At 42.1% G+C, this 27,073-nt stretch overlaps 2 protein-coding genes across 4 annotated transcripts in view; both read right to left on the bottom strand.

Annotated features, from left to right (window-relative positions):
• Positions 1-3,096: 3,096 nt before the first annotated feature.
• Positions 3,097-8,750, bottom strand: LOC106580346 (S-adenosylmethionine synthase). Its single transcript, XM_014161279.3, has 8 exons — positions 8,428-8,750; positions 7,501-7,578; positions 7,047-7,282; positions 6,787-6,930; positions 6,340-6,558; positions 5,872-6,054; positions 5,621-5,754; positions 3,097-5,009 (listed from the first exon to the last, which is right to left on the bottom strand). Exons 1-8 carry the CDS (start codon positions 8,519-8,521, stop codon positions 4,907-4,909), a joined length of 1,191 nt encoding a protein of 396 aa, XP_014016754.3. The 5' UTR covers positions 8,522-8,750; the 3' UTR covers positions 3,097-4,906.
• Positions 8,751-16,550: 7,800 nt separating this feature from the next.
• Positions 16,551-27,073, bottom strand: part of LOC106580349 (phosphatidylinositol 4,5-bisphosphate 5-phosphatase A) — a 34,670-nt gene continuing 24,147 nt past the window's right edge. For all 3 annotated transcript variants that reach the window (XM_014161291.3, XM_014161292.3, XM_014161288.3), the window contains 8 exons: positions 26,863-27,038; positions 23,201-23,312; positions 22,953-23,062; positions 22,628-22,835; positions 19,882-20,019; positions 19,654-19,737; positions 19,436-19,540; positions 16,551-19,205 (listed from right to left, as the gene is read on the bottom strand). In XM_014161291.3, coding sequence (XP_014016766.1) covers positions 18,906-19,205; positions 19,436-19,540; positions 19,654-19,737; positions 19,882-20,019; positions 22,628-22,835; positions 22,953-23,062; positions 23,201-23,312; positions 26,863-27,038 — 1,233 coding nt within the window. In that variant the 3' untranslated portion in view covers positions 16,551-18,905. The remainder of the gene's footprint in view (positions 19,206-19,435; positions 19,541-19,653; positions 19,738-19,881; positions 20,020-22,627; positions 22,836-22,952; positions 23,063-23,200; positions 23,313-26,862; positions 27,039-27,073) is intronic.

Genomic DNA, 27,073 nt, shown 5'->3' with positions numbered 1-27,073 from the left:
AGACTCTGGGTTGAGCAGACTATGAAATCTATTAATTACATCAAAAAGGCAGCCAGACAAATGTGTCACAATGTACCAGAGCGTCCGATGACCACCCAAGTTATTAGAAGGGAGCCAGCGCAAAAGATTACTCATTTAGAACAGCTAGTTACAGCTTTTATTTGGATTCTGAGTAACGAACTGAACAGGATTTGATTGCTGATGTAAATGGTCTGCCTGAGAAAGTGTTTATATTACCGATCATGCTCTGAATACAACAGAACGAAGCAGTTGTACTTTTTGGAAAGCAGATTACTCTCTAAGAATTACAGATGGAACAATCGGTACGGACAAAGGTGGGGGTTTATTTCTAAATCAGGAAGTGAAATAATACTGGGCTAAGACAGTATATTTTACATTAAAGACCACCTCCTAAGACACAGTAGCTTTGTACCCTCAAAGGACAGTGCTGTCTTCAGACCTCAAACTATATCTCAACCTTTACTGACTGCCTCTGGATAACAAGTTTAATAATGTAAAGCAGGGATTTACAGTTTGTACCATTGTAGCAACTGATAATGTAATAAAATGCCAATAATGTAATAGCTGCTAATTTGATAATGCATTTATAATGTAATAAATTGCCAATAATGTAATAAAAATGAACGCATAACGAAATAACGTTTTTGCACATAATGTAATAATTATGACATTGTGTTGATTATTACAATATGTGGGGGGGGAAAAAAATCCATGAATAGTGTAAGAACTTTAACTAATAATTTAATATTCACTCTTTATTTTCATGCATATCAAGTATTATTCTTCACTAGTAGCAGACTATACACCAAACCCTATTCCTAAATCATAGCTCTAAACCTGACTTTAGCAGTAATAACAAGACTTTCAAATTACACAATTGACCCCCCAATACACACCCACAACCCCAGTCAGTCAGTGAATCAGTGAGGCCGTCAGTTATTGAGTGAGTCTGTGTAAATGAGAGAGTGTGTGTGTGTTTGTGCATCAAATCTTTTAGCAAACTACTACTAAAATCTTAATGCAATGTTTTTTATAGATATAACCCAGAAAACAAAAATTAGTCTTTAGGACTTCCCCAAAACATCACGAAATGGTCGCCTAAAGTGGTTAGGACATTGTGTCATGGTCCCCTGGAGGTTTTGTCTAGTTCCTGGTTTGTCCCAGGAATATTTAAGACGTTCTAGTTCCTGAGAACGTTTTTAGGATGTTCATGGGACATTGTTTCATGGTCCCCTGGAGGTTTCATAATGCTTAGGTTATGAGTGTACTGATACACAGTAAGTATGATGCACATGACATCCCAGCAACTTTGAGAAAACACTTTATATTGGAGTTGTCCCCGTTGAAATTCAAGGGCTATGCATATTCATGAGGTCGATGAACGTGAAATAACTTTGCTATAGAACACCCCTCATTCTTTATATCAGAGTTGTGCCTGTTCACACACACACACTGTATCTGCCCTCTCATTGGCTGGAATGGTTCCACCTGAGGGGGGTTGACATGTCTCCACTCTGTCAGAACGGAAATGCATACGTTTTTCACTACTGCCAGCAATTTGAAACCAACGCATAGTAAAGTGTCAAATATTAAGGAGGGTTTCATGCTGAAACCCTCAAACACCAACAGTATTCACTAAATTATATTCAGGAAAATATTTTACAGGTTTGTCATTGTATTTTTTTGGATCATATTCATTTCTTAAACTGAGTATACCAAACATTAGGAACACCTTCCCAACATTGAGTTTCACCCCCTTTTGCCCACAACAGCCTCAATTCATCAGGGCATGGACTCAAGGTGTCAAAAGCTTTACACAGGGATGCAGCCCATGTTGACTCCAATGCTTCCCACGTGTCAAGTTGGCTAAATGTTCTTTGGGTGGTGGACCATTCTTGATACACATGAAACTTCAGCGTGAAAAACCCAGCAGCATTGCAGTTGACACGCAAACCGGTGGGCCCGACGCCTACTACCATAATATGTTCAAAGGCACTTCATTATTTTGTCTTGCCCATTCACCCTCTGAATGGCACACATACACAATGCATGTCTCAAGGTATAAAAATCCTAATAACCTAAAGGGACACTAGATGTCTTGTGATAGAGTACATACAGTCCTTGAAAAGATACCACAATTCTGGTAGTTTACTGGTAAACATAACATTTCCAGCTACATACCCGCCCTTTCCAACCCTAGTTGTGGCATGTAAATAGTGTTCCAGTGTGACACTTAAGCATGCCATGAGTGATTAGGTCATTACACTAATTAAGTGTTTTAGGACAATGTAATCACTGAATAATTAAGTTTACATTATGCACATTATCAGTTGCTACACACCTGTAGGTAAAACAAGTCATTGTCTTGGTAACCTTACTGTACACCCTGCCTGAAGGAATTATTTCTGTCAGTGGTCCAAGGAGGTGTGTGCGCATTCTGTGAGGTGATTGGGTAACAGTAAAGATCGCAAGAGAAGCTCTTATCCTGACGATTGTTTGCCCTTCAACTTGATCCTGGATTAATTTAAGTATGAAAGATACTCAGAGAAAAGCATCAGGTGGTCATATTTTAAGTAGGTAACCCATCAAGTGTTGAGGAAGTCAAGCTGGTACACTATACAGGATGTGCAATTTCTCATAATATTTGTCTTGACTAAATAGTCATCCTAACAAGTCGCTATTGGGGGAAAACACCCTTGCACAGCCACCATGAAACTGTCAAGGACTTGGGTGGGATCACCTTAAGGCAAGATACGACATAAAAGAGCAGTAGCATCCAGATGGCATTTCAGGTTAACAGCTCTGCTGCGTAATCAGTTATAGAACAGCAGGTGGTCCCCATGGCTTAAATACCCAGAAACATGGGATTATGGCAAATTACAATGTGTTACTTTATATTACTCCAACACTATTTGTTCACCCCCCACGATTGACCCAACTAATAACACCATTAGCTACTTATGACTGTGGCAGCACTGGTCAAACAATTGTGCACAAAGACCTAGCTAGACAGACAAATCAAATACAGTAAAAAATAAAATTAAAAAGACAAGGAATGAGACACCAGAAACATGCTTCATGAAGGAAAGTAGTCATTTATTTCAGATCTTTGACATGAGGAATCAGTAGCCAACCTCTGAAGACAATTGAGACAAGCTACCTGTTCCTCAGGATGTCAGATGCATGTTGATAGAGAACAGGAAGGAAGAAATGGGTTCAATACAGGGATTGGGGGAGGAAATAGAAAAGGCACTCTTACTCACAGTAGCCAGCAGACTAGTCTTCGAGTGGTAACAGGAAACAAAACCAAAGCTCCAAGGGAAACCCCATCCATACAAGAGACAGCTTGTAAACAAGGCTGGTTTCTCTGTACAACACCAGCCAAACTTTGCCATCTCTTAATGTAAGGATAAGGTGGGGGAGTTAGGCGAACAGTAGACTTGTATGGTTAATACAATCACACCCAAAATAATCTGTGGTCAAAACAGCAACACTCATCACATCAGCCAGTGACAGTTCCCTGTGGAAGCAGACCAAAGCTTTTCTGTATGACACTTTGGAACCACGAGAGAAACACTGAAAAATGTTTCAACTTATTTATGGCATTCAGTCAAGTCAAAATGTGATTAAAACCTTTAAGCTGCCTTCTGAAGCCATGGCAACTTTCAGAGAACAAATAAATATATTTAAAAAAAGTTTATTTAATATTGTTTGCCAGTAGTAAGAGCTATGTATTGTGGCAAAGACAGCTCTCCTTCAGGATAAAAATTGTGGTTTCTTTGTAGCTACAACTGCCACCAATACCCAAGGAAGGAGGGTATTGACCTTAAACCATTTTATAAAATGTAAATAAAAACAGAAGGAAATTAAACTACCTTTTGAAGGAGTTGTTTAAAATTGAAACTTCAACATTAGGACAATCCAATGAGAATATTTTAAATGACTAAGTATAAAATCAAACACCCCTACAAACCGTCGCAGTGACATAGCAGCTTCTGACTTTTCTGTATTACGTCAGAAAACAGCACAGACATCTGCAGGGGCATCTGAGACTTTACTCTGCTTATTCAAGAACTTGACAATAAAAATGTGTTTGTTACTCAGCATGCAATGCATAGCATTTTTGAAAAACAGCACCCACTGACCCTTAAAACGTGCCCTTTTTATATCCTCCACAAGGATAATTGAAGTTAAATCTTGAAAAGGTGAGGGATTAGGGGGGGGGTCACAAAACCAGACTAACAACAAAGTCTACACTAAAAGGAAAGATTGGGGCATTACTGTTTGGACCCCAGGAAGAGTAGCTAATGGGGATCCCCAATCAATACTGCTTCCCTAAACTGTTTGCTTCGAGCGGTGTCCCTTACATCCATAGCACCAGTAAATGAACATAAACGTGTAACCCTGTTAAGTCATTAGACTTAACGGTAGCAAAATATTCCCAAACTGATGAAGTATAAGGACAGTTAAGCCCAGATACTAAGAAACTGTAAATACTGCAGTTTGGTTAAGGCTGGGCAGGGGCTACGAGTTCTAGTGTGAGGGACATCAGTAGAAGACCAGGGTACTTCAGGACCTCCTCAAAGGGGACAATGAAGCACATTTCAGTGATTCAGGTAGCTAGCTAACACCCTTTTATTCTCTTAACATTACTTTCCTGAAATATTTGAGAACATTAGAGCTTATACTACTAACAGCAAAAAGACAGTACAGATGACAGAGCGGAGTTAGAAGGGGGGGGTGCATTTTAAGGAAAGGTGGAGGGGTAGATCAGGTTTTAATATGCCATTAAAGAGGGAAGGGGGTTTAAAGGGCCTTTCACCCCAAGACCATGCAGGCTTCTCTGTAGTATACACCAACAGGCCTGGGGAAAAGCTTGACAGGTTTAGTATTTGAGCTTTTTGGGCACCTCCCATGGGAAGGATTCCCGGCCAAAGTGGCCATAGGCTGCGGTCCTCTGATACATTGGCTTCTTCAGCTCCAGCTCCCTGGAATACACAATCGATTCATTTTAGAGGCCTGTCACAGGAAATGACCTCAGAGCAACAGTTATAACACTCAAACCAGCCAATAGGGAGTGTCAAGCCACAGCAAGAAAACCATGATCAGAAGGGTTCATTAGGCCAGCTTGTAAAGAGGGGTGAGTGAAGCTTTGACACTTACCCTGCCAATCAACTCATCCTTGAGCAGTGTAGGGACTGCAGCTTGGAGATGGAAAGCACACTGATCTCATTTATAAATGGCATTGAACTTTAACAAGGTCTGACAACCCTATGACCTTCCAATTGGATGAGCAGGAAACCTTTAGTCATGCTGGGTAATTAAGCATGCCATCTAGCAGAAGAGACAATGCGCCAAGCTTTAACATTACATACTGTACTGGCATTGCAAGCAAGACTGGTTGGGTGCGAAAGGGGTAGAATATCAGATTTGGCAAACTGATCACAAGCCCTGATTGACAAAGCCAAACAGAAAGCAGTAAACATACAGTAAAGGGTTAGAACCATCTCTGAACACTGGCTGTGATAGTTTAGGCAGAACAGAAAGACAGGAAGCGTGAGTAACATGAGGGCGATTCGGATAGAGGCATATACTTTACCTGACAATGACACCAGGACGAAGGTCAAAGTTCTTCTTGACGATGTCCAGCAGCTCCCTCTCACTCTTCTGGGATGTGCCATAGTGGAAAATGGAGATTGAGAGGGGGTGTGCCACTCCGATGGCATAAGCAACCTGATGTAGCATAGATGGATGAAGAAACATACAGCAGACTTTAGGTTTGATTTTGTGGCACCCCTTCGCGCCTATGATTTCTGTGCATGAGGTGTATCAATATCACCCTGCCCTTACCTGGACCAGGACCCTCTTGCACAGCTCCGCCTTAACCAGAGACTTGGCCACCCAGCGGGCAGCGTAGGCAGCAGAGCGGTCCACCTTAGTGTAGTCCTTCCCTGAGAAGGCTCCTCCACCATGGGCTCCCCAGCCTCCATAAGTGTCAACAATGATCTTACGGCCCGTCAGGCCAGCATCACCCTGCAAGGAAACGGATGAATAGTTCATGGTCATTCTTTTACCAAGACATACAGTACCAGTCAAACGTTATTCTACAAATTGCTAAAATAAAGAAAAACCCTTGAATGAATAGGTGTCAAAAGTTAGGACTGGTACTATAATTCTAACAGTACTAAAACATTTTTTTTTTTTTTTTTTTTTTTAATCTCATAATCAAAGTTACTTTAGCCCGCCCCCCCCCCCCCACCAAAAGCTCAGAGTTCCAGGTTCTAGATGCCCAGTTCTACCTCCACCCCTTAGTCTCACCTGTGGGCCTCCGATGACAAAGCGTCCACTGGGTTGCATGTGATAGATGGTGTCATCATCCAGGTAAATGCAGGGCACGACAGCTTTGACGACATTCTCCTTCAGAGCATCACGCATCTCATCCAGGCAGATGTCCTCATCATGCTGCACAGAGACCACGATGGTGTGGACACGCACTGGCAGCATGGTGCCACGGTCCTGGCGGTACTGAACTGTCACCTACACAGAGAGAACGTCAGCAGGGTGGTACAACAGCAGGTATGGATTAAAACTAGTTCAATGCTGGAGATACTGCTGGCCACAAACTAGGTTGGAAAGAGTGCAATATTACTTTTCTTATTCACTTATCTGATGCGTGATAAATAAACTAAAACAAACTAGTTTCACAGGCACTTTCTCAAGTTACCCTAATGTAAATTGCCTATCAATTACACACTGGCAGCCTACCTGGGTCTTGGAGTCAGGCCGGAGCCAGGGCAGGGTGCCATTGCGACGCAGTTCAGCCATTTTAGCATTGAGCTTGTGAGCGAGCATAATAGTGAGGGGCATGCACTCCTCAGTCTCATCAGTAGCATAACCAAACATCAGGCCCTGAGGATAGTTCACATAGAACTGTTACATCAGAAAGGAAAGCTGCACATATAGCAGTCAGATAAATGTACAGCTAATACTGCTACTGCAGCAGTCCTCTGCATCCCAACACTTACCTGGTCCCCTGCCCCTATATCCTCCTCATTGCGGTCGATGTGAACACCCTGGGCGATGTCTGGAGATTGCTGCTCTAGGGCCACCAGCACGTTGCAGGTCTTATAGTCAAAACCTTTGGAGGAGTCATCGTATCCGATGTGGCGGATGGTGTCGCGAACAACCTTCTGATAGTCCACTGTAGCACGCGATGTCACCTCACCTGCCAGCAGGATCATCCCAGTCTTAGCAACAGTCTCTGAGAATGGTGGAAGGGGAAGAGTACATAACCACATCCTTTCAGAGGACACATCATCAATACTCATCTGGGAAAAACTCAGGGGAATGTTGCCATAATATAGACCTACTACACATTAACAAGATGCATCAAGAGTTTAATGAGCTGCCTCATTGATGTGGTCATAGCTGACTCCAGTGCAGCTAGAAGTTGCATCATACAGAGGTCATTTTTCTTACCACAAGCAACTTTGGCATCAGGATCCTGTTTGAGATGGGCGTCAAGCACTGCATCACTGATCTGGTCGCAAATCTTATCTATATATAAAAAGGGAAGACTAGAGTTGGCACCACTAGTTCACAAGCCTACACAGACATTTGTACAACGTTGGTTGTTGAACAGAACATGTAAATCGTCTGGCATGACACTGATGGGAATAATTGTAGTGCTCTTCTGTTTGGATTATGCTTGGCGCGATTGCATGACAGGCTACGCAGTGGTCTACTGACTGCAGTTATACACATGCTGTACCATATCTCAGGATTATGGCGATGGTGGGAGAGGCTGAAGCGGGGAACACCTTGTACTCGCAGCCGTGCAATGGGGCTAAACCCGCCACCATTTCCGCGGATTCACGTGTAAATAAAAACGTATATGTTTGGACGTCTTTGAGACGAGGGTGGAACAATTAATAGAGTCTCTTTAGAGGTCTTTACATAGCATCAAACGCTAGTATAGATCTCGTTCCCCGAGAGCACGCGCGCAAAATTGTCCGAATCTTCTAAATATTATGGCTCGGTCCGGGCAAAAGCGTTCTAGGCATACTTATGACGACTCGAGAACATACATTTTTTTTACGCGACTCAATCCCTAGGACGGATATTATTGCCTAATATAGGCCATGTTAACAACGCACAGCAAAGTAGCCAACGTTAGCTTGCTAATAAACCAAGAAGCATGCCGTTGGGCCTCACATGCGGCTTTTATGCAATATGGTTTGATCTGCAGGTAGTTAGCTAAGCATGTTAGCTAGCAAACTAGGCTAAGCACCACCGACTTGCATGTGTGCTAGCAAGCTAACGTTTGTTACCTATATCTAAATAAATAGGTACACAGCAAAGTTGTGTTTTTATTATAGGGGGTATTTGTAGCTAGTTAGGTCTTACCAGGGTGTCCTTCTCCTACCGACTCAGAGGTGAATAGGAAGCAGTCCTCGTCAATAAGGGAGTTATGAAAACCGTTCATCTGTCCGTTCATCATTGTTAGCGTTCTTCGTTTGGCAGATAAAATAAAGTAATGCCGTACCTAGCAAAATGTTGTGGCTTTTATTAATTAATTAATCGTGTCCTCCTGCGACTTCTCCTCAGTCAGTTCATGTCATGCATTCACGATCTTTCGTTCGTGGCGCTCGAGTATTTATTCACAAATTCAGAAACGTCACTGGCTTGGGTAAATTTTGACTCGTTCAATTGTCCAGCCTACAGCGTAGGGAGCGTTTGACGAAACCGTATTACACGTGGGGGTGGAACCAACCATTGACACCTATGTCTAGATTGTATATTGCTTTTGTCGAATTGACGTCAAAAGTTGTTTTGGTGCATTCTAGCTAACCCTAACCTTAACCTATTCCCCCCAACCGGCTACATTAATTATCCTAAACTGTTGCGTAAATTATTCTAAACCTGCTACGGAAAGTCAATTTTTTACAAAAGCTGTATCCCTTCGAGAGAAAACCACCATTGACCAGGTGGCTCTACTGACAGCAAAGGTTTTGGGTATCGTGGTTCCTCATCCTATTTCTCGAGTCATCGTTGTAGGATTCGATTGCATCAGCCGTTGTTTATTCATATATGCACTTTTAGGGAAACTACATTAATTAGGCCACAATATTGCTACCGAGTTTTCCTGTAGCTACATAAATTGCCTGTATTGGTGGAATAAATGGTGAAAGTGCATTTTCACATCGATAAATTAATGGCAAAACAGGTCAACAGTCTTTAGTACAGCCTATAGCTGTCTATAGTGTACAAGCTGAATAACCAGTCACCAAGAGAAATGTTCAGGGGCAGGGGGTATAAAAAACAAACGGTAAAGCAAGGAATACAGTTGTTTTGTAGGCTATAATGTTGTATATAATTTACAAAATTCTGTAAAAGTATGTATTATTTTGATGTTTTGGGCTCCCGAGTGGCTCAGCGGTCTAAGGCAATGCATCCCAGCGCTAGAGGGGTCACTACAGACTCCCTGGTTCGAATTCAGGTTATATCACAACCGGCCGTGATTGTGAGTCCCATGTATGCCGTCAATGTAAATAATAATTTGTTCTTAATAACTGACTTGCCTAGTTAAATAAAATAAAAATGTGCACAGTACATTTATTTGCATTAAGCAATGATGGGGATTTTTATCATTTCACATTTCGTTTTTCTTTGAACACTGTAAACTGCAGATTTATTACATTGTATTTGGCATCTAATCTTTCGAATTTAGAAACAGGTTGGTCAAACAGGTGATCAGGGTCCAGCTATGAAATGTGCATCCTCAGTACTTTTTGAAACCAAACTAACGGCAAATCCGTCAATGTACAAACATTGTAAATGTTATCTGCACTCAAAAAGGTATCCAATGTTCAAAGCCAGGGCTTTTGATTTAGTTACAAAACGGAGAGGCTGATCTGATCAATCTAGCCTGAAGGGGAATGGTGAAATGGGGGCTTTTTGTGAAACCCGGAATTCAGTTATGCAAGCGATAACACGCTCAGCCTACGCAGGATCGTCCATTTTACTTTGTCATAAACTTATTTTCAGGTTTATCAGGTTGCTCCCGGGTGTGTATGTCCCTAATCATTGCAACGGTTGGTAGAACTGTAAATCGCATTTTGGATGGCTGTTTTATGTCTTTATAAGAAGAGCTTGAACCGGTGTGCACTTCAAATGTTATGGAACCTCTTATAGAATATTGGCTCTAAAATATAAGGAGTACTGGCACCCCAAAATGAGCATCGACACCTATTTCAGTCCACTTAATCTTGAATTCATATTCATTAAAGATTTTAAAAACGTTAACTTGCACTTTATTGTCTGGTAGATATTGTATGTCGTGTTATTATCAGAAAGTGGGGGCACTTGGTGCACTCTAAATGGACCTCCGTTCATGTCAGATCAGTGACATAACAAAGAGAGATGAAAAATACATAACTTTAGACATTCTACTCAACTCACCCAGCACAGCTTTCATTCACTGGTGGATTCATTGTCACTAGTATTGATTGCTGGGCCACGTGAAATCTGTCTGCATGTACAGTATAGCTTTCCAGCTGTACTTTTTACTCCTTCCAATACCTAGGAACATGATGGCATGGATGTGTTGAAAAGGGCTCCATTACCAAGTGAATAACATTTGTACCACAGATGGTCTGGCCACAGCAAGGCACTGTAGATCTGCAGCATCAAATGACAAACATCCAGCACAACACTTCAGCAATACATACTAAATTAAAGGCCAATCTGGCACAGGACAGCTGGATGCATGAGCTAACCATGTTATGGTCGACTAGGTCAAGAATGAGTGTGTGCATGTCTGGTGTGTGTTTGGCATTACTGCTTGACCTACATAATGACACCCAACACAGACACCCACAAAGTTATTTATCTAATACAAGGCTCCAATATGGCCCTGGGCTTGCCTCTAGTCTTGCATCAAGAGGGGCTTTCATTCAGCCTGCAACATGTTCCATTCTGTTCTTTCTCAAAATGTGGGATTAAGAGTGGGATTATTTCCTCATTGTTACTGATAATGAAGGGTTACAGCACCCTTTACAGGGCCAGGGTTGTGCAGCATTGGTGTTTAGGTTCAATGTAAGGATGCTAAAAGAGAGGATTACAAGAAATACAAATTAGACCGCTTAGCACAATATTGAGATATAAACTGAGTGTGCAAAACATTAGGACCACCTGTCCTTCCATGACATAGACTGACCAGGTGAAAGCTATGATCCCTTATTGATGTCACCTGTTAAAGCTACTTCAATCAGTGTATATGAAGGGGAGGAGACAGGTTAATCGACGGCTTTTTAAGCCTTGAAACAATTGAAACTGGTATAGGTGTGCCATTCAGAGGACGAATGGGCACAGGGCCAGCTCCAGGCATAAGCGGTCACTTTAAAAAAAAAACTTGCTTTAAAACTGCAACATTTATTGCATTTTGGGGGGGAACTCAGTCGGGGTTCCAATTTACGGTTGAGCGGTAGAATACATAAGGTGCAAGTTCAAAATTTGGTTGTGCATCAGCAATTTTTCTGTTGTCAGTCACCGACAGTCACTCAATTAGCCACATCAGCTAACAATTTTTAGATTGGTAAATTAGTCTAGCCAGCTATCTAAAGTTGTAGCAATCATGGCCGAATACCAACCAGGCACGTAGGGCACATGCAAGGGGCCCTGACCTCCAGCGGGCCCCCATTGATTTTGTTAGTCACTCTCACTCAGATATCATTAACATGGCATAAATCGTGTCAAAATGTGTAGAATTGCAGGAAAGTAGCTTTAAAACTCTCCACCCTGTGACAAAATGGTATGAATTGCAAAAAAATAAAACTGCATATTTGTCTCTGTCCCATGGCAAAAATGAGTATATTTGCAGGAAATCTGAAATAAAATTGCAAATAATTATTTCTGCCCCATGTCAAAAGGTGTAGAATTGCAAAACAATAACGTTAAAAGATTTTTCTCTCCACCTTCAAGGGGAGGGGGCACTAAAATGTAGAGTCCATGCCCCAACAAATTGAGGCTGTTCTGAGGGCAAAAGGGGGTGCAACTCAATATTAGGAAGGTGTTCCTAATGTTTTGTACACTCAGTGTATATTAGTGACTAGAAGTCAACAGCAAAAGTGGTACCCCTCCCTCATTCAATGCCATGCAATACAGAGATAAACATCTACCATGCCAGAAATGAGTTAATCATCCCAATTTAGGAGCAAAAAGTATTGTGCGAGTGAAGTACAGTGCGAGTGAAAACCAAACAGAATCTGTGCCAGCAAAAGTGATCTGCAAAACAATGTGCTTAGTTACAAGCAGGGCATATTACATCTGAAAGGAATCTGCAAACTCATCTTTAGTTTGATACTTTTCTCATTCACTCATTGTCATATAATTGGAGCAGAGGAGGGACAATGAGTCAACTGCGATCCTATTATTATCAAGCCATGTGTAAATCCAAACATCCTGCTTCATATCAGCTGCCCCAGTCAGAATGACAAAGCATTTTTTGAGAGCGATTGTGTCTGGTATGTGGCTGAGACACAATAGCCCTGCCACGTTCCCCTCTGCCTCAACACCAGCCCGGTGTTGCATCAGGGAGAACAGAGAGCTGGCATTCCCCCTACACACAGCTCTGAGAAAAATAACAAAAACGTTAGCCTCTAATTATATTATGACTAGTCTACCCCTGAGTCCAGGTTGCACAGAGGAGTCAAGCATAACACTATTAGGTATGGGAGTTGTGCTCATTGCCTCGTTATGTAATATCGTGTTCTATTATCATCATGCCTTTACTGTATGTATGTAGGCTACGTGGAGTGGATAGGTAAAAATCACATCTGGTGTCACCAATCCCATTCATTTAAGACTTGCTTCATACAGAGGAGATTCGTATCAATGAAGCCCATAACAGTTACTCAACCAGTCCCACTTAGATATTTTCGGGGGGGAACCGTTCCTCTTTTTCGCATGTGATCTCTATTAGGAGATTGTATCCGATAAGAAATAATCTTGGAATAATGTCTAAATCAGTTAAAAATAAACATCTATTCCAATACAAACCAAACCATGTAGTGCCATGTCGTGCAATGGAAAGTCCTGGTTTGGTGTCACTCAACCAAATCGCCTAACAACCAAATCGCCTAACACTTCGCTAGTATTGCATCAGGGAGTCCTACTCGAGTATCGCGACGTCAGCATGCGTTACTGTATAAAGTCGTGTCGTGAGCAGTGTTGCCAATGCAGCGACTTTGTCAATTCAATTCAATTCAAGGGGCTTTATTGGCATGGGAAACATATGTTAACATTGCCAAAGCAAGTGAGGTAGATCATATACAAAAGTGAAATAAACAATAAAAATTAACAGTAAACATTACACTCACAGAAGAATAAAGACATTACAAATGTTATATTATGTATATATACACTGTTGTAACGATGTACAAATAAATTGTCTCTCTATATTTAGTAAGTGTCCAAACCAATGATGTATATAAACCCTGGATTACTAATTCTATGTATTTGCCATTGAGTGGCTTTGAAGCCACTGGTCAGCCATATTGACACTCCCCATTAGGTGCAGTACTCCAGAGGAATACATTGAGTTCTACAGTATTTCAATAAAATGTTTCAAGGACAAAATTACATGTATTTCAGTATTTTTGTTGTTGTAGTGGGGACAGTAACATTAGTAATCTATAAAAGGAAAACATTTGTACATTTTTTAAAATGTTTAGCTCACATAATATAATTTAAAAGTATACATTAAGGTATCTGTAACAGATTAAATGTGGCAAAATGAAAGTAGACATTAATAAATGCATTTCTATAGGTCGTTATCAATAACGCGTCACAATAAGGTGAAGAGCATTCTATTTGCCTTCTGGGGGGCAAGGAGACCTCAAGCTCCGCTAAAACCATTGACAACTGCATGCTGTTCTCAAGGAATTGTCAAATTAATGCTACAATTCTTTGATTGTAATATGATCACCTCTTGAAGAGCTCATCAGAACAACTAATTTCCGATTATTCTATGTAAAACAATTGTGCACATTTAGCTCTATATCATAGTTATTCAGAAAGTAACTGCATGCTTTTTATGATCAGTAAACATCATGTCATTTTAGATAGGCTACGTGAGGGTAGCATAGGCCTATCCATTCGGCATGTAGCTTAGCAAACAATTTGTGTCATTTAGCTTGCTTCATCAGAGAAGGCTTTTGAAAAGAGCTTGACATCGGCAAGTACCTTATTTTGAGTCTAAACTCCGCCTGGTAAAGTTGTCTGTCTGACTAAGTTACTGTGATCACTAGGCATAGCTGGCAAGCAAATCAAACAATATTTAGAGATAGCTAAATAGCTAGATAGTTTATCCACTGAACGCTAGCTAGCTGTTAGCTAGCCAAATTGACGTGATCTATATTAGCTAGCTAGCTAGCCCATTTGATGTGGTCCATCAATGTCTGTATACATTGCTTTCCAGCAGCAATCGTGATTAAACAGTCTTAAAATCAATGTTGAAAGGGTATAATATTAGCTCACTAAGGTATGTTGGTTGGAGAGAAAAAAAGTACATCACTTACCAATGTTTATTTATAAAGTTTCTAGCTGACAAATATTGTTTATGGCTAGCTAGCAATGTTTATTTGTCACGTGTGCCGAATACAACAGGTGTAGACCAAAAAGTGAAATGCTTACTTACAGGTTCTAACCAATAGTGCAAAAAATTTATTATGTGAAAATAGGTAAGTAAAGAAATAAAACAACAGTAAAAAGACAGGCTATATACAGTAGCGAGGCTATGAAAAGTATCGAGGCTATATACAGGCACCGGTTAGTCAGGCTGAATGAGGTAGTATGTAGATATGGTTAAAGTGACTATGCATATATGATGAACAGAGAGTAGCAGTAGCGTAAAAGAGGGGTTGGTGGGTGGTGGAACACAATGCAGATAGCCCGGTTAACCAATGTGCGGGAGCACTGGTTGGTTGGGCCAATTGAGGTAGTATGTACATGAATGTATAGTTAAAGTGACTATGCATATATGATAAACAGAGTAACAGCAGTGTAAAAAGAGGGGTTGGGCGGGGGGTTGAGGGGGCACACAATGCAACTAGTCTGGGTAGCCATTTGATTACCTGTTCAGGAGTCTTATGGATTGGGGGTGAAAGCTGTTGAGAAGCCTTTTTGTCCTAGACTTGGCACTCTGGTACCGCTTGCCACGCGGTAGTAGAGAGAACAGTCTATGACTGGGGTGGCTGGGGTCTTTGACAATTTTTAGGGCCTTCCTCTGACACTGCCTGGTGTAGAGGTCCTGGATGGCAGACAGCTTAGCCCCAGTGATGTACTGGGCCGTATGCACTACCCTCTGTAGAGGCCGAGCAATTGCCGTACCAGGCAGTGATGCAACCAGCCAGGATGCTCTCGATGTTGCAGCTGTAGAACCTTTTGAGGATCTCAGGACCCATGCCAAATCTTTTTAGTTTCCTGAGGGGGAACAGGCTTTGTCGTGCCCTCTTCACGACTGTCTTGGTGTGTTTGGACCATTCTAGTTTGTTGGTGATGTGGACACCAAGGAACGTGAAGCTCTTAACCTGCTCCATTACAGCCCTGTCGATGAGAATGGGGGCATGCTCGGTCCTCCTTTTCCTGTAGCCCACAATCATCTCCTTTGTCTTGGTTACGTTGAGGGATAGGTTGTTATTCTGGCACCACCCGGCCAGGTCTCTGACCTCCCTATAGGCTGTCTCATCGTTGTCGGTGATCAGGCCTACCACTGTTGTGTCGTCTGCAAACTTAATGATGGTGTTGGAGTTGTGCCTGGCCATGCAGTCGTGGGTGAACAGGGAGTACAGGAGGGGACTGAGCCCCTGGGGAGCTCCAGTGTTGAGGATCAGCGTGGCAGATGTGTTGCTACCTACCCTCACCACCTGGGGGCGGCCCATCATGAAGTCCAGGATCCAGTTACAGAGGGAGGTGTTTAGTCCCAGGATCCTTAGCTTAGTGATGAGCTTATAATGACTATTGTAGATCTGACCTGGTTTTTGTTAAATAACAACCAACACTGAAAGTACCTCATAGCGTATGTTTCCTTCGTAACATTTCTAGTGGTCTTCTCCACTGTAACAAACCACCCCCAACACAATGAGGTGTCTTGGCATTGTGTGTTTTATAATAGAGCTGTTTCTTACAATATACTGCAACAACATCAATGTATTGCAATATAATTAGTTCCTTATTAATGTCAAATAAAATAAAATGTTATTGGTCACATACACATATTTAGCAGATGTTATTGTGGGTGTAGCTAAATGCTTCTTTGATCTGGCCGACTGAAAACAAGAAAGACTCAAAGAGCAGACCAGCTGTACAGCTTAAAGAGGAGTGTTCTTTTTTTTTCTCTAAACAAAGTGTATGACAGAGGTGTTAAGCTGGAAAGCAGAGAGCCGTTCCCCTGACCCCCATGGACGGGTCCACAACACACCCTCTAATATCAACATTCAACAACGAGCCAATTCAAGCCTCTTACAATGTTGTAATGTTTTCCAGTTGTTTTAATCCCAATCACATACAAGCTTGCAGAGACAATACAATTTTTTAAAAAATGACATTTGATCTGAAATCACAGACAAACAAAGTCAAAAGAGGTTGTTTCTTTTTGCCTCCACATAAAACTGTTGTGTGCATGAATAAATAAAAATAAATATAAAACAAATGTGTATACACTATATAGTCTATTAAATGAAATAGAACTTTGACTTTAAACCCTTTTGCTTTAACATTTTTCTCCCACACTTGCCAGCAGAATTCAGGTTCTTATATGACACAATAAAATAAGAAAATATATGCATCATTTTTAGCATTGATTATCATATGTTCTCTATTTGATATTTGTCATTTACATACAGTACATAGCCTACTCTCATATGTTTTAAACACATTATAAGCTTTCAATAACATTCCTTATTCATATATTTAAAATTCCACATAATGTGGGAGAGAGACATTTCCAAAGACAAAAATAGCAAAAGACAATTGAATTAGATTTTCAGATCTTTCCTTATCACCTTTTCTATAACCATACTTTGGATCAATGAAGTTATATTGATTGATACACATAATCAATGGATAACAACAATAGAAAGCCATTTTCACTTGTACATATGCAGTACTGATCATTTACCTTGGATGAGCTTCAGACTATCTACAGTGTATTTTGTATCGTTTAAATAGGATGAAATAAAGGGTCTTTCTTGCTGTTCTGCAAGCAAACTGATTCAGCCTTTCATTTTCCTTATGTATCTACATCTAACATGTCATTTTGTGTTTACACTGTCGTCATAACATTTTTTCCAAACAGTCAAAAGTCAAAAACAGCACTTTTAACGGGACAAAATCACAGTACCTGAATGTACAGTATGTCCAGAAAACCATGCAAGCACATACACACTTCACTATCAGTCATGCACAATTACACACTCACTTTTGTAAACCCAAAACACACACACACCCCTGTCATAAAACACTCATACAGTGGCATACATACATGAACACACTCACAATGAGGTTACAGTACAACAGCACACACTGTCCTAAGCTAACAGCCCATAGGTAGAAAGTGTCTAGGGTGTTGCATTGGAGGTCACAGGCTAACAATCCAACATCACTACAAGTGGCAGAACAGTTTCAGCTAATCACTATCACCAATAGGGAGAGGGGACATGAGAGAGAGAAAGAGGGAAAAAGAGAGGTGAAGTGCAGGGAAGAAAATAAGAGAACTGGAAACACCAGTACCCTTCATCATGGCATTTTAGTGATCCATGCAGTCAAGCCAAGGGTTTATGAATAAGGGCAGGTATCCATATACTGGTAGTATACTACACCTAGCATTTAGAACTCTGTCTAACACAATGGATGCTATTGGAATCACATTTCATTAAGGGTTGGCTCTCTATCTTCATCTCCTTGGCCCAATTCCTAAGGCAGGGGTAGACAACTCGATTCAGCCGCTGGACGATTTTTATTGGATCGGATGGTCGGGAGCATAATAATAATAATTTGTACACTGCGAATTGACCACAATAAATTAGAAAATAACATACATTTCATACCTTGATTACATTGAAACCCAATCACATATGTCTTTTTTTTTTATTCGTGGGAATACTTTGGAACAGATTTACTAAATCAAACTCCTTTTCTGATGAATTCCTGGTGATTCTACATTTTTTTGGATCCAAAACTCATAAAAATTCACTTGTGGACCAGGTCCCTTAGAGAATATATGTAGCAGCAGACACAATACTGTATCAAAATGTAGGACAGGACTTGCGCTAAAGCAAATAGGGATTATTACTATTTGCGAGGAATGTTCCCTTTGGGAGTCAAACTAATCGTTCACCTCATCAAAAGACAGCATTTGCTCATGCTGTCACACATGCTAACCTGCTGACTAAGCCCCCAGGGCTGATACAGAGTGGTAAATATTATGCTGCTTCAAAGTATCTGTGAAACAACTGGCAATATGCATTTGGTGGCCAATTCCCTCTGCCTGAGATTTGGTAATGATTTGCCCTGTAAGGTTCTCTTAAAATCAGCCAAAAACTCCCTGTATTTTCTACACCTGAGAGGGAAGAGTGACCGAGTGAGAGAGCGAGAGAGAGTGTGAGAGGAATGAGAGAATCTACAGGGAGATATACATTTGAAAACAGCTTAAGAAAAATCACACAAGACAGTAGTCTTCCAGTACGAGAAGCCTAACCCCAGTCCTGAAACAAATGGCACCCGAAAATGTACATTTTCAATAAAGGAAACATACAATACAGTGCATCATGTACTAAGAAACCACACAGAGTTGGTCATGTGAGCGCAGAATAACAGGGGCTCCATCACAACACTCTATCCCCAGCCTCAGATGAGGCCTTCTCCTTCTCCCCATCTGTGGTGTTGTGGGCCGAGCCAGGCTGCATCTTGAGGCCCTTCATTTCGGGCAGCGCAGGGCTGCCACTGCGGCTACGGCTGTGGCTGGGACTGCGGCTATGGCTGTGTCGGGCTCTGTGTTTCTTTTTCCGGGGGCTGGGACTGCGGGACATGGTATTCACGCCAACCACGCTGCTGTCGTCCTCAGAGGTGAAATCAGAGCTGTCTTCAGAGGGGCTACCGGCAGGGCTGGAGGTGGGCAGCTGGATCTGCAGAGGAGAGATGAGGGACAGGAGGAGAGGAGGAAGAGATACAGAAAGAAGAGCGAAGGACCAAGGAAAAGAAGAGCATAGGGAAGTAGCACAGGAAATGGTGTAGATCAACATGAAGGAGTGGAGATGGGTGTGGAAGAACCAAAGGAGAGTTAAATGACCAATCCCATTATACTTCAATGTTTTATATATTTACCATAAAAACCAGACAGCATCACTGTAAGTACCTGGAAAGGCTCTGTCACACCCACGAGGGTGCTTGTGTTGTTGCTATAGTAACACAAGATGAAGTCTCCTGAGCCCTTGGGCAACTCTTCCTCAGTAAAGGTCACCTGCAGAGGTAAAGACAGGAAAAGAGGGAGAGAAGAATCAAAACACATAAAGATACAGTACCATGACAAGGTTCTCCAGTTCATTCATGTTTGTTATTAAAAGTCGCCCTTACCTCGTGTTCTACTCTATGGTAATCTGCCTCCTCCTGCTTGGCCCACACATAGCCTACATAGTCCTTATGGTGTTTGAATCCCACCTGGGGATGCAAAGGCAACACCAATTCCTGATTTTACAAAAACACTTAATGTCTTAGCTAATTATGACTTCATGACACATTATCTGGGTTACTTCACACTTTTTTAAACATTGAAATCTGCTCTAGAAGGTTGAGAGTGAGAACCTTGTACAGCCCAATCCAGTCCCAGGAGCTGCGAGCGAAATTAGGTGCAGCCTTGAATGTGCATGTGGCATCTGCAATGCTGTTCCACTCATCCTCCACCATGATCGTCACCAGGGGCATGTCCACCTTATAGGGGAACTACACACAGCATTCTGGAGGTCAATATCATGGTATATAATCAATAGAACACAACATCAAAGGAAAGGAACCATATTTTGGTAATCCAACCAGTTGAAAATATGCGTTGGTACTTAATGAATATGATGTCAGTTCGGTTGTCATCTGAGACATTCTTATTAATGATAGGATGACATAGACTGTATCTTGGAAAGTCTCACATGGAATTGTTGTGCAATTTAAATGTTTAAATATGAAACTATTTGTGAAAAGATTAAATGGAATTTTAGCTTCCAAATGAGAGAATTGGGTTTTCATAAGGTTAGAGCTCTGCTCACTCAGTGGCCCGCCCATGTGAAGAGACATTGGTTATAAACTATGAAACACGCCCTTCTCTCCCCTCCTATATATATAGCCCTTTACGAAAATATAACTTTCTGTTCCGGGTACATTAGGGCGACGGTCCGATGTCAGAAGGATTCAGATAATAAGCTGTTCCGGGTACATTAGGGCGACGGTCCGATGTCAGAAGGATTCAGATAATAAGCTGTTCCGGGTACATTAGGGCGACGGTCCGATGTCAGAAGGATTCAGATAATAAGCTGTTCCGGGTACATTAGGGCGACGGTCCGATGTCAGAAGGATTCAGATAATAAGCTGTTCCGAGGACGACGGTTCCACGTTAAAAGGACTAACATGTAAACTACAGAACTAAGCTAACCTCAGCGTGAGCTTTGGTTGCGAATGGTATGAACTTTGAACTCTTATTCACTACAGAAGTGATACCTCCTAGCCGTTGAGTTAAGAGCGGCCGCTGTAAACGTGGGCTAGGAAAGGCCGGACGACGGATCCAGTCTAACACACAACGACGATACTACAACTGTCACATCCTGACCATAGAGAGCTCGTATTTTTCTATGGTAGAGTAGGTCAGGGCGTGACTGGGAGGTTTTGTCTAGTTTAATTTTTCTATGTTATGTTGTAGTTTCTTTTTTCTATGTTGGGGTTTTCATATGATTCCCAATTAGAGGCAGCTGGTCATCGTTGTCCAGTCCAGTTTCCAGTCCACAGTCCGGAACCTCCTGAGCCGGTCCGCAGTCCGGAACCTCCTGAGACGGTCCGCAGTCCGGAACCTCCTGAGACGGTCCGCAGTCCGGAACCTCCTGAGACGGTCCGCAGTCCGGAACCTCCTGAGACGGTCCGCAGTCCGGAACCTCCTGAGACGGTCCGCAGTCCGGAACCTCCTGAGACGGTCCGCAGTCTGGAACCTCCTGAGACGGTCCAGAGCCTCTACCAATGCTGGCGGGTTCGCAGGATGAGAGGGTTCGTCGTCCTGCACCAGAGCCGCCTCCTATGCTGGTGGATCCGCAGGATGAGAAGGTTCTTCGTCCCGCACCAGAACCGCCTCCGATGCGGGAGGATCCGCGGGATGAGAAGGTTCTTTGTCCTGCACCTGAGCCGCCACCAACACTAGACACCCCCCCCCCCAACCCTCCCTTTTGGTTTCAGGTTTTGCGGCCGGAGTCCGCACCTTTGGGGGGGGGGTACTGTCATGTCCTGACCATAGAGAGCTCGTATTTTTCTATGGTAGAGTAGGTCAGGGCGTGACTGGGGGTTTTTGTCTACTTTAATTTTTCTATGTTATTTTCTAGTTTATTTTTTCTATGTTGGGGTTTTTGTGTGATTCCCAATTAGAGGCAGCTGGTCATCATTGTCTCTAATTGGGGATCATATTTAAGTAGTTGCTTTTCCCACTTGTGTTTTGTGGGATATTATTTTGAGTTAGTGCATGTTGCACCTCTTCGTCACGGTTTGTTGTTTTGTTTATGGTTTATTGTATGTCTTGCATAGTTTCACATTAAAACAAATGATGTGGAAAGATACCCACGCTGCGCCTTGGTCTCCTTCATATGACTGACGTGACAACAACGTATCCAGTTTACCACCAGAGACATTCTTCCGAGGACAGGAAGATTTCTGTTGGGCAACACGGCCTTCCATCTACAACCAACCTATTGAGGCGCAGCTCAAAGTAAATATTTATTGCATTTTCCTTTTCCAAATGGGCGGTAATTTAGAATGCATAAGATACTGTATTTACGATAGCATAGCTTCTCCCTTTGTTCCTCAGTCTTCCCGCTCTTTCACTCAAACCCAACCCCCTTTCCTTTGTGTAACCAGCTGTCATGTCGGCTCCGTCCACCAGAGACGTTTTCTGTATGACATAATTTGCATTCTGTGTATATGTAATTCAGTGATTAGTTAGGTATTTAGTAAATAAATAATTAAACCAAATTTTGTATTGCTGATTCAACTTGTTAGCCAGGGTTCGTGAAGATAACCAAGAATTCTACGATGTTCAGATGAGACTGAAATAAGGTGACGATTAATATTGACTGCTATTGATGTAAAATATTACTAGGTCTTTAAGAGTTCATTCAGAAGATAACAGCTCTATAAACATTCTTCGTGGTGCCCTGACTTTGTAGTTTATTATCTACCGGATTAGCTTAATCAGGTAATATTAATTACAGAAAAATTATTTTATAGAATAGCATGTCATATCACTTAATTCGGCATAGCCAAAGACACGACAGGGGGAAAGAGAGTGAGAGGGGCTGTGTCTCACCTGGAGGGTGAAGATGGAAGAGACAGGCTTGTGGTCGCTGACCATGTACTCCATGTGACTGCGGTAGAAGTGCTGGGTGACCTTGGTCCCGTTGCTCAGCCCTAAAATAGAGCCTCTCTTCCCAGCATTAGGGGTCGGCCCAGAGGGAACTGTGGCCCTCAGACGCCACAGGATCCTGTCTGTCCACGCAGGCTTACGCTTCTTCCCACTGAGAGAGAGAGAGAAAGCGAGAGAGAGAAAGCAGGGGGGGTAAGAGCTGTGATGATCAGAACACTCATCTAATTTGTTCTTTAGGTGCAAGGTGGACCCCCATGTCACCACAAACCTTGTATCGTATGTATCTGTCCCCACATCAAACTTGTAAGTGGGGGGGAATTTGAGAGGACCCTCCAGAAATCCCTCCAGCACTGACTCGGTGTCTTTGGCCATGTTCAGCTGTAGAATAGGAGATAACAGTGAATACGGTTAAATTATGTGTCTTTGTTATTTTGGTCTCTGAATGCCTTATAGTGGCATCCTCTACATTACACTCTCCGTTTAATAGTGGGCCTTCATCTTGAACATGCATCTCACCTGGTCTTTCTCCCACAGCATGGTGAGTTTGTTGTTATCAATGGCTGCTTTCACCGCCGGAATTTCCAGTTCATCAATGCGGAAATTCAGATCTCCAAACCAGAACACCACACTGTGGAGGAGGAGAATAGTATGGAGTGGACTGAGGGCAGAGCGGAAGTGTAAAGATGCCTTTAATTATAAGGTATGTCCTCAAATTACACAAAATATTTGCTTTGGTTAGGAATATTGATGGCTAAATGAGGTACTTTTAGTGTAACCGTAACTACTGTACACCCTCTATATCTTTACTGGATACAAGGGAGGGTGGACTGCTGCAAGTATGCTTTCTTATGTGTTTGTTTATTCCTGCTTAGACAATGTTTGCAATGATGATTAAAAAATTAAATGCAATCGCTATTTAGACTGTCTGTTTGTGTTGTGCTTATGTTAGCAATAGCCTACTGTTACAACAGACAAAGAAGTTTGGTAATGTCTATTGTACTACACGTTGGTAATGTCTATTGTACAACATGTCGGTAATGTCTATTGTACAACACGTCGGTAATGTCTATTGTACAACATGTCGGTAATGTCTATTGTACAACATGTCGGTAATGTCTATTGTACAACACGTTGGTAATGTCTATTGTACAACACGTCGGTAATGTATATTGTACAATACGACGGTAATGTATATTGTCCAATACGACTGTAATGTATATTGTCCAATACGACTGTAATGTATATTGTACAACACGTCGGTAATGTCTATTGTACAACACGTCGGTAATGTATATTGTACAACATGTCGGTAATGTCTATTGTACAACACGTCGGTAATGTCTATTGTACAACACGTTGGTAATGTCTATTGTACAACACGTTGGTAATGTCTATTGTACAACACGACGGTAATGTCTATTGTACAACACGACGGTAATGTCTATTGTACAACACGTCGGTAATGTCTATTGTACAACACGTCGGTAATGTCTATTGTACAATACGACGGTAATGTCTATTGTACAACACGTCGGTAATGTCTATTGTACAATACGACGGTAATGTCTATTGTACAACATGTCGGTAATGTCTATTGTACAACACGTTGGTAATGTCTATTGTACAACACGTCAGTAATGTATATTGTACAATACGACGGTAATGTATATTGTACAACACGTTGGTAATGTCTATTGTACAACACGTCGGTAATGTATATTGTACAATACAACTGTAATGTCTATTGTACAACACAATGGTAATGTCTGTTGTACAGTTGTGGCCTAAGGTTTTGAGAATGACACAAATATTAATTTCCACAAAGTTTGCTGCTTCAGTGTCTTTAGATATTTTTGTCAGATGTTACTATGGAATACTGAAGTATAATTACAAGCATTTCAGCAGTGTCAAAGGCTTTTATTGACAATTACATGAAGTTGATGCAGAGAGTCAATATTTGCAGTGTTGACCCTTCTTTTTCAAGACCTCTGCAATCCACCCTGGCATGCTGTCAATTAACTTCTGGGCCACATCCTGACTGATGGCAGCCCATTCTTGCATAATCAATGCTTGGTTTTTGTTTGTCCACCCGCCTCTTGATCACAAGTTCTCAATGGGATTAAGGTCTGGGGAGTTTCCTGGCCATGGACCCAAAATATCGATGTTTTGTTCCCCGAGCCACTTAGTTATCACTTTTGCCTTATGGCAAGGTGCTCCATCATGCTGGAAAAGGCATTGTTCGTCACCAAACTGTTCCTGGATGGTTGGGAGAAGTTGCTGTCGGAGGATGTGTTGGTACCATTCTTTATTCATGGCTGTGTTCTTAGGCAACATTGTGAGTGAGCCCACTCCCTTGGCTGAGAAGCAACCCCACACATGAACGGTCTCAGGATGCTTTACTGTTGGCATGACACAGGACTGATTGTAGCGCTCACCTTGTCTTCTCCGGACAAGCTTTTTTCTGGATGCCCCAAACAATCGGAAAGGGGATTCATCAGAGACAATGACTTTACCCCAGTCCTCAGCAGTCCAATCCCTGTACCTTTTGCAGAATATCAGTCTGTCCCTGATGTTTTTCCTGGAGAGAAGTGGCTTCTTTGCTGCCCTTCTTGACACCAGGCCATCCTCCAAAAGTCTGCGCCTCACTGTGCGTGCAGATGCACTCACACCTGCCTGCTGCCATTCCTGAGCAAGCTCTGTACTGGTGGTGCCCTGATCCCGCAGCCAAATCAACTTTAGGAGACAGTCCTGGCGCTTGCAGGACTTTCTTGGGCGCCCTGAAGCCTTCTTCACAACAATTGAACCGCTCTCCTTGAAGTTCTTGATGATCCGATAAATGGTTGATTTAGGTGCAGTCTTATTGGCAGCAATATCCTTGCCTGTGAAGCCCTTTTTGTGCAAAGTAATGATGACGGCATGTGTTTCCTTGCAGGTAACCATTGTTGACAGAGGAAGAACAATGATTCCAAGCACCACTCTCCTTTTGAAGCTTCCAGTCTGTTATTCAAACTCAATCAGCATGACAGAGTGATCTCCAGCCTTGTCCTCGTCAACACTCACACCTGTGTTAACGAGAGAATCACTGACATGATGTCAGCTGGTCCTTTTGTGGCAGCGCTGAAATGCATTGGAAATGTTTTTTGGGGATTCAGTTAATTTGCATGGCAAAGAGGGACTTTGCAATTCATCTGATCACTCTTCATAACATTCTGGAGTATATACAAATTGCCATCATACAAACTGAGGCAGTAGACTTTGAAAATTAATATTTGTGTCATTCTCAAAACTTTTGGCCACGACTGTACAACACGATGGAAATGTCTATTGTACAACATGTCGGTAATGTCTATTGTACAACATGTTGGTAATGTCTATTGTACAACACGTCGGTAATGTATATTGTACAACACAACGGTAATGTCTGTTGTACAACACCAGGGTAATGTCTGTTGTACAACACGTCGGTAATATCTATTGTACAACACGTCGGTAATGTCTGTTGTACAACACGATGGTAATGTCTGTTGTACAACACGATGGTAATGTCTGTTGTACAACACCAGGGTAATGTCTGTTGTACAACACCAGGGTAATGTCTGTTGTACAACACCAGGGTAATGTCTGTTGTACAACACGTCGGTAATGTCTATTGTACAACACGTCGGTAATGTCTATTGTACAACATGTGAAAGGTTTTAGACCAGGCTACACTAGATAAAGATGTCAGATCATCGCCGCAGGGAGGAAGGAGGGGAAGCGCTAGCACAGTGAGCAGCAGCTATGTAAAAAATCTACATAGAGAAGCTCACACATGCGCAGAAATTTCGGGACCTTTAGCAGGTCCAAAATTAAAATAAAAAAAGCTACACCGTTGTTTATTTGTGCAAGTGCCTGGGTGTAAACTTAAATGGGTGTTGTGTTCATATGTATAGTGATTAACTCGTGGTCCAGTGTTCATATGTATAGAGACTAACTCATGGTCCAGTGTTCATATGTATAGAGACTAACTCATGGTCCAGTGTTCATATGTATAGAGACTAACTCGTGGTCCAGTGTTCATATGTATAGAGACTAACTCGTGGTTCAGTGTTCATATGTATAGAGACTAACTCGTGGTCCAGTGTTCATATGTATAGAGACTAACTCGTGGTCCAGTGTTCATATGTATAGAGACTAACTCGTGGTCCAGCACCCCTGTGGCAGCCTGGCCTTCAAACTGCTGCTGCTGCAGGATGCTCTCAAAGTCCTCCATGCGCTGCTCAGAGTTCTCCATGTGGGCCGGCAGGTGGCAGTTCAGGAAACAGATGGTGTGACCAAACACAGACATGCGGGCACTCACACCCCCTTTATTACCCTACAACAGGACCGAAGAAAGGAGAGGGAGTGAGA

Source organism: Salmo salar, chromosome 20, assembly GCF_965601325.2.
Source record: "Salmo salar chromosome 20, fSalSal1, whole genome shotgun sequence".
In the NCBI taxonomy this organism is placed as follows: Eukaryota; Metazoa; Chordata; class Actinopteri; order Salmoniformes; family Salmonidae; genus Salmo; species Salmo salar.
Note: the sequence above shows the minus strand (reverse complement) of the source record. Positions and strands in the feature narration are given on the sequence as shown.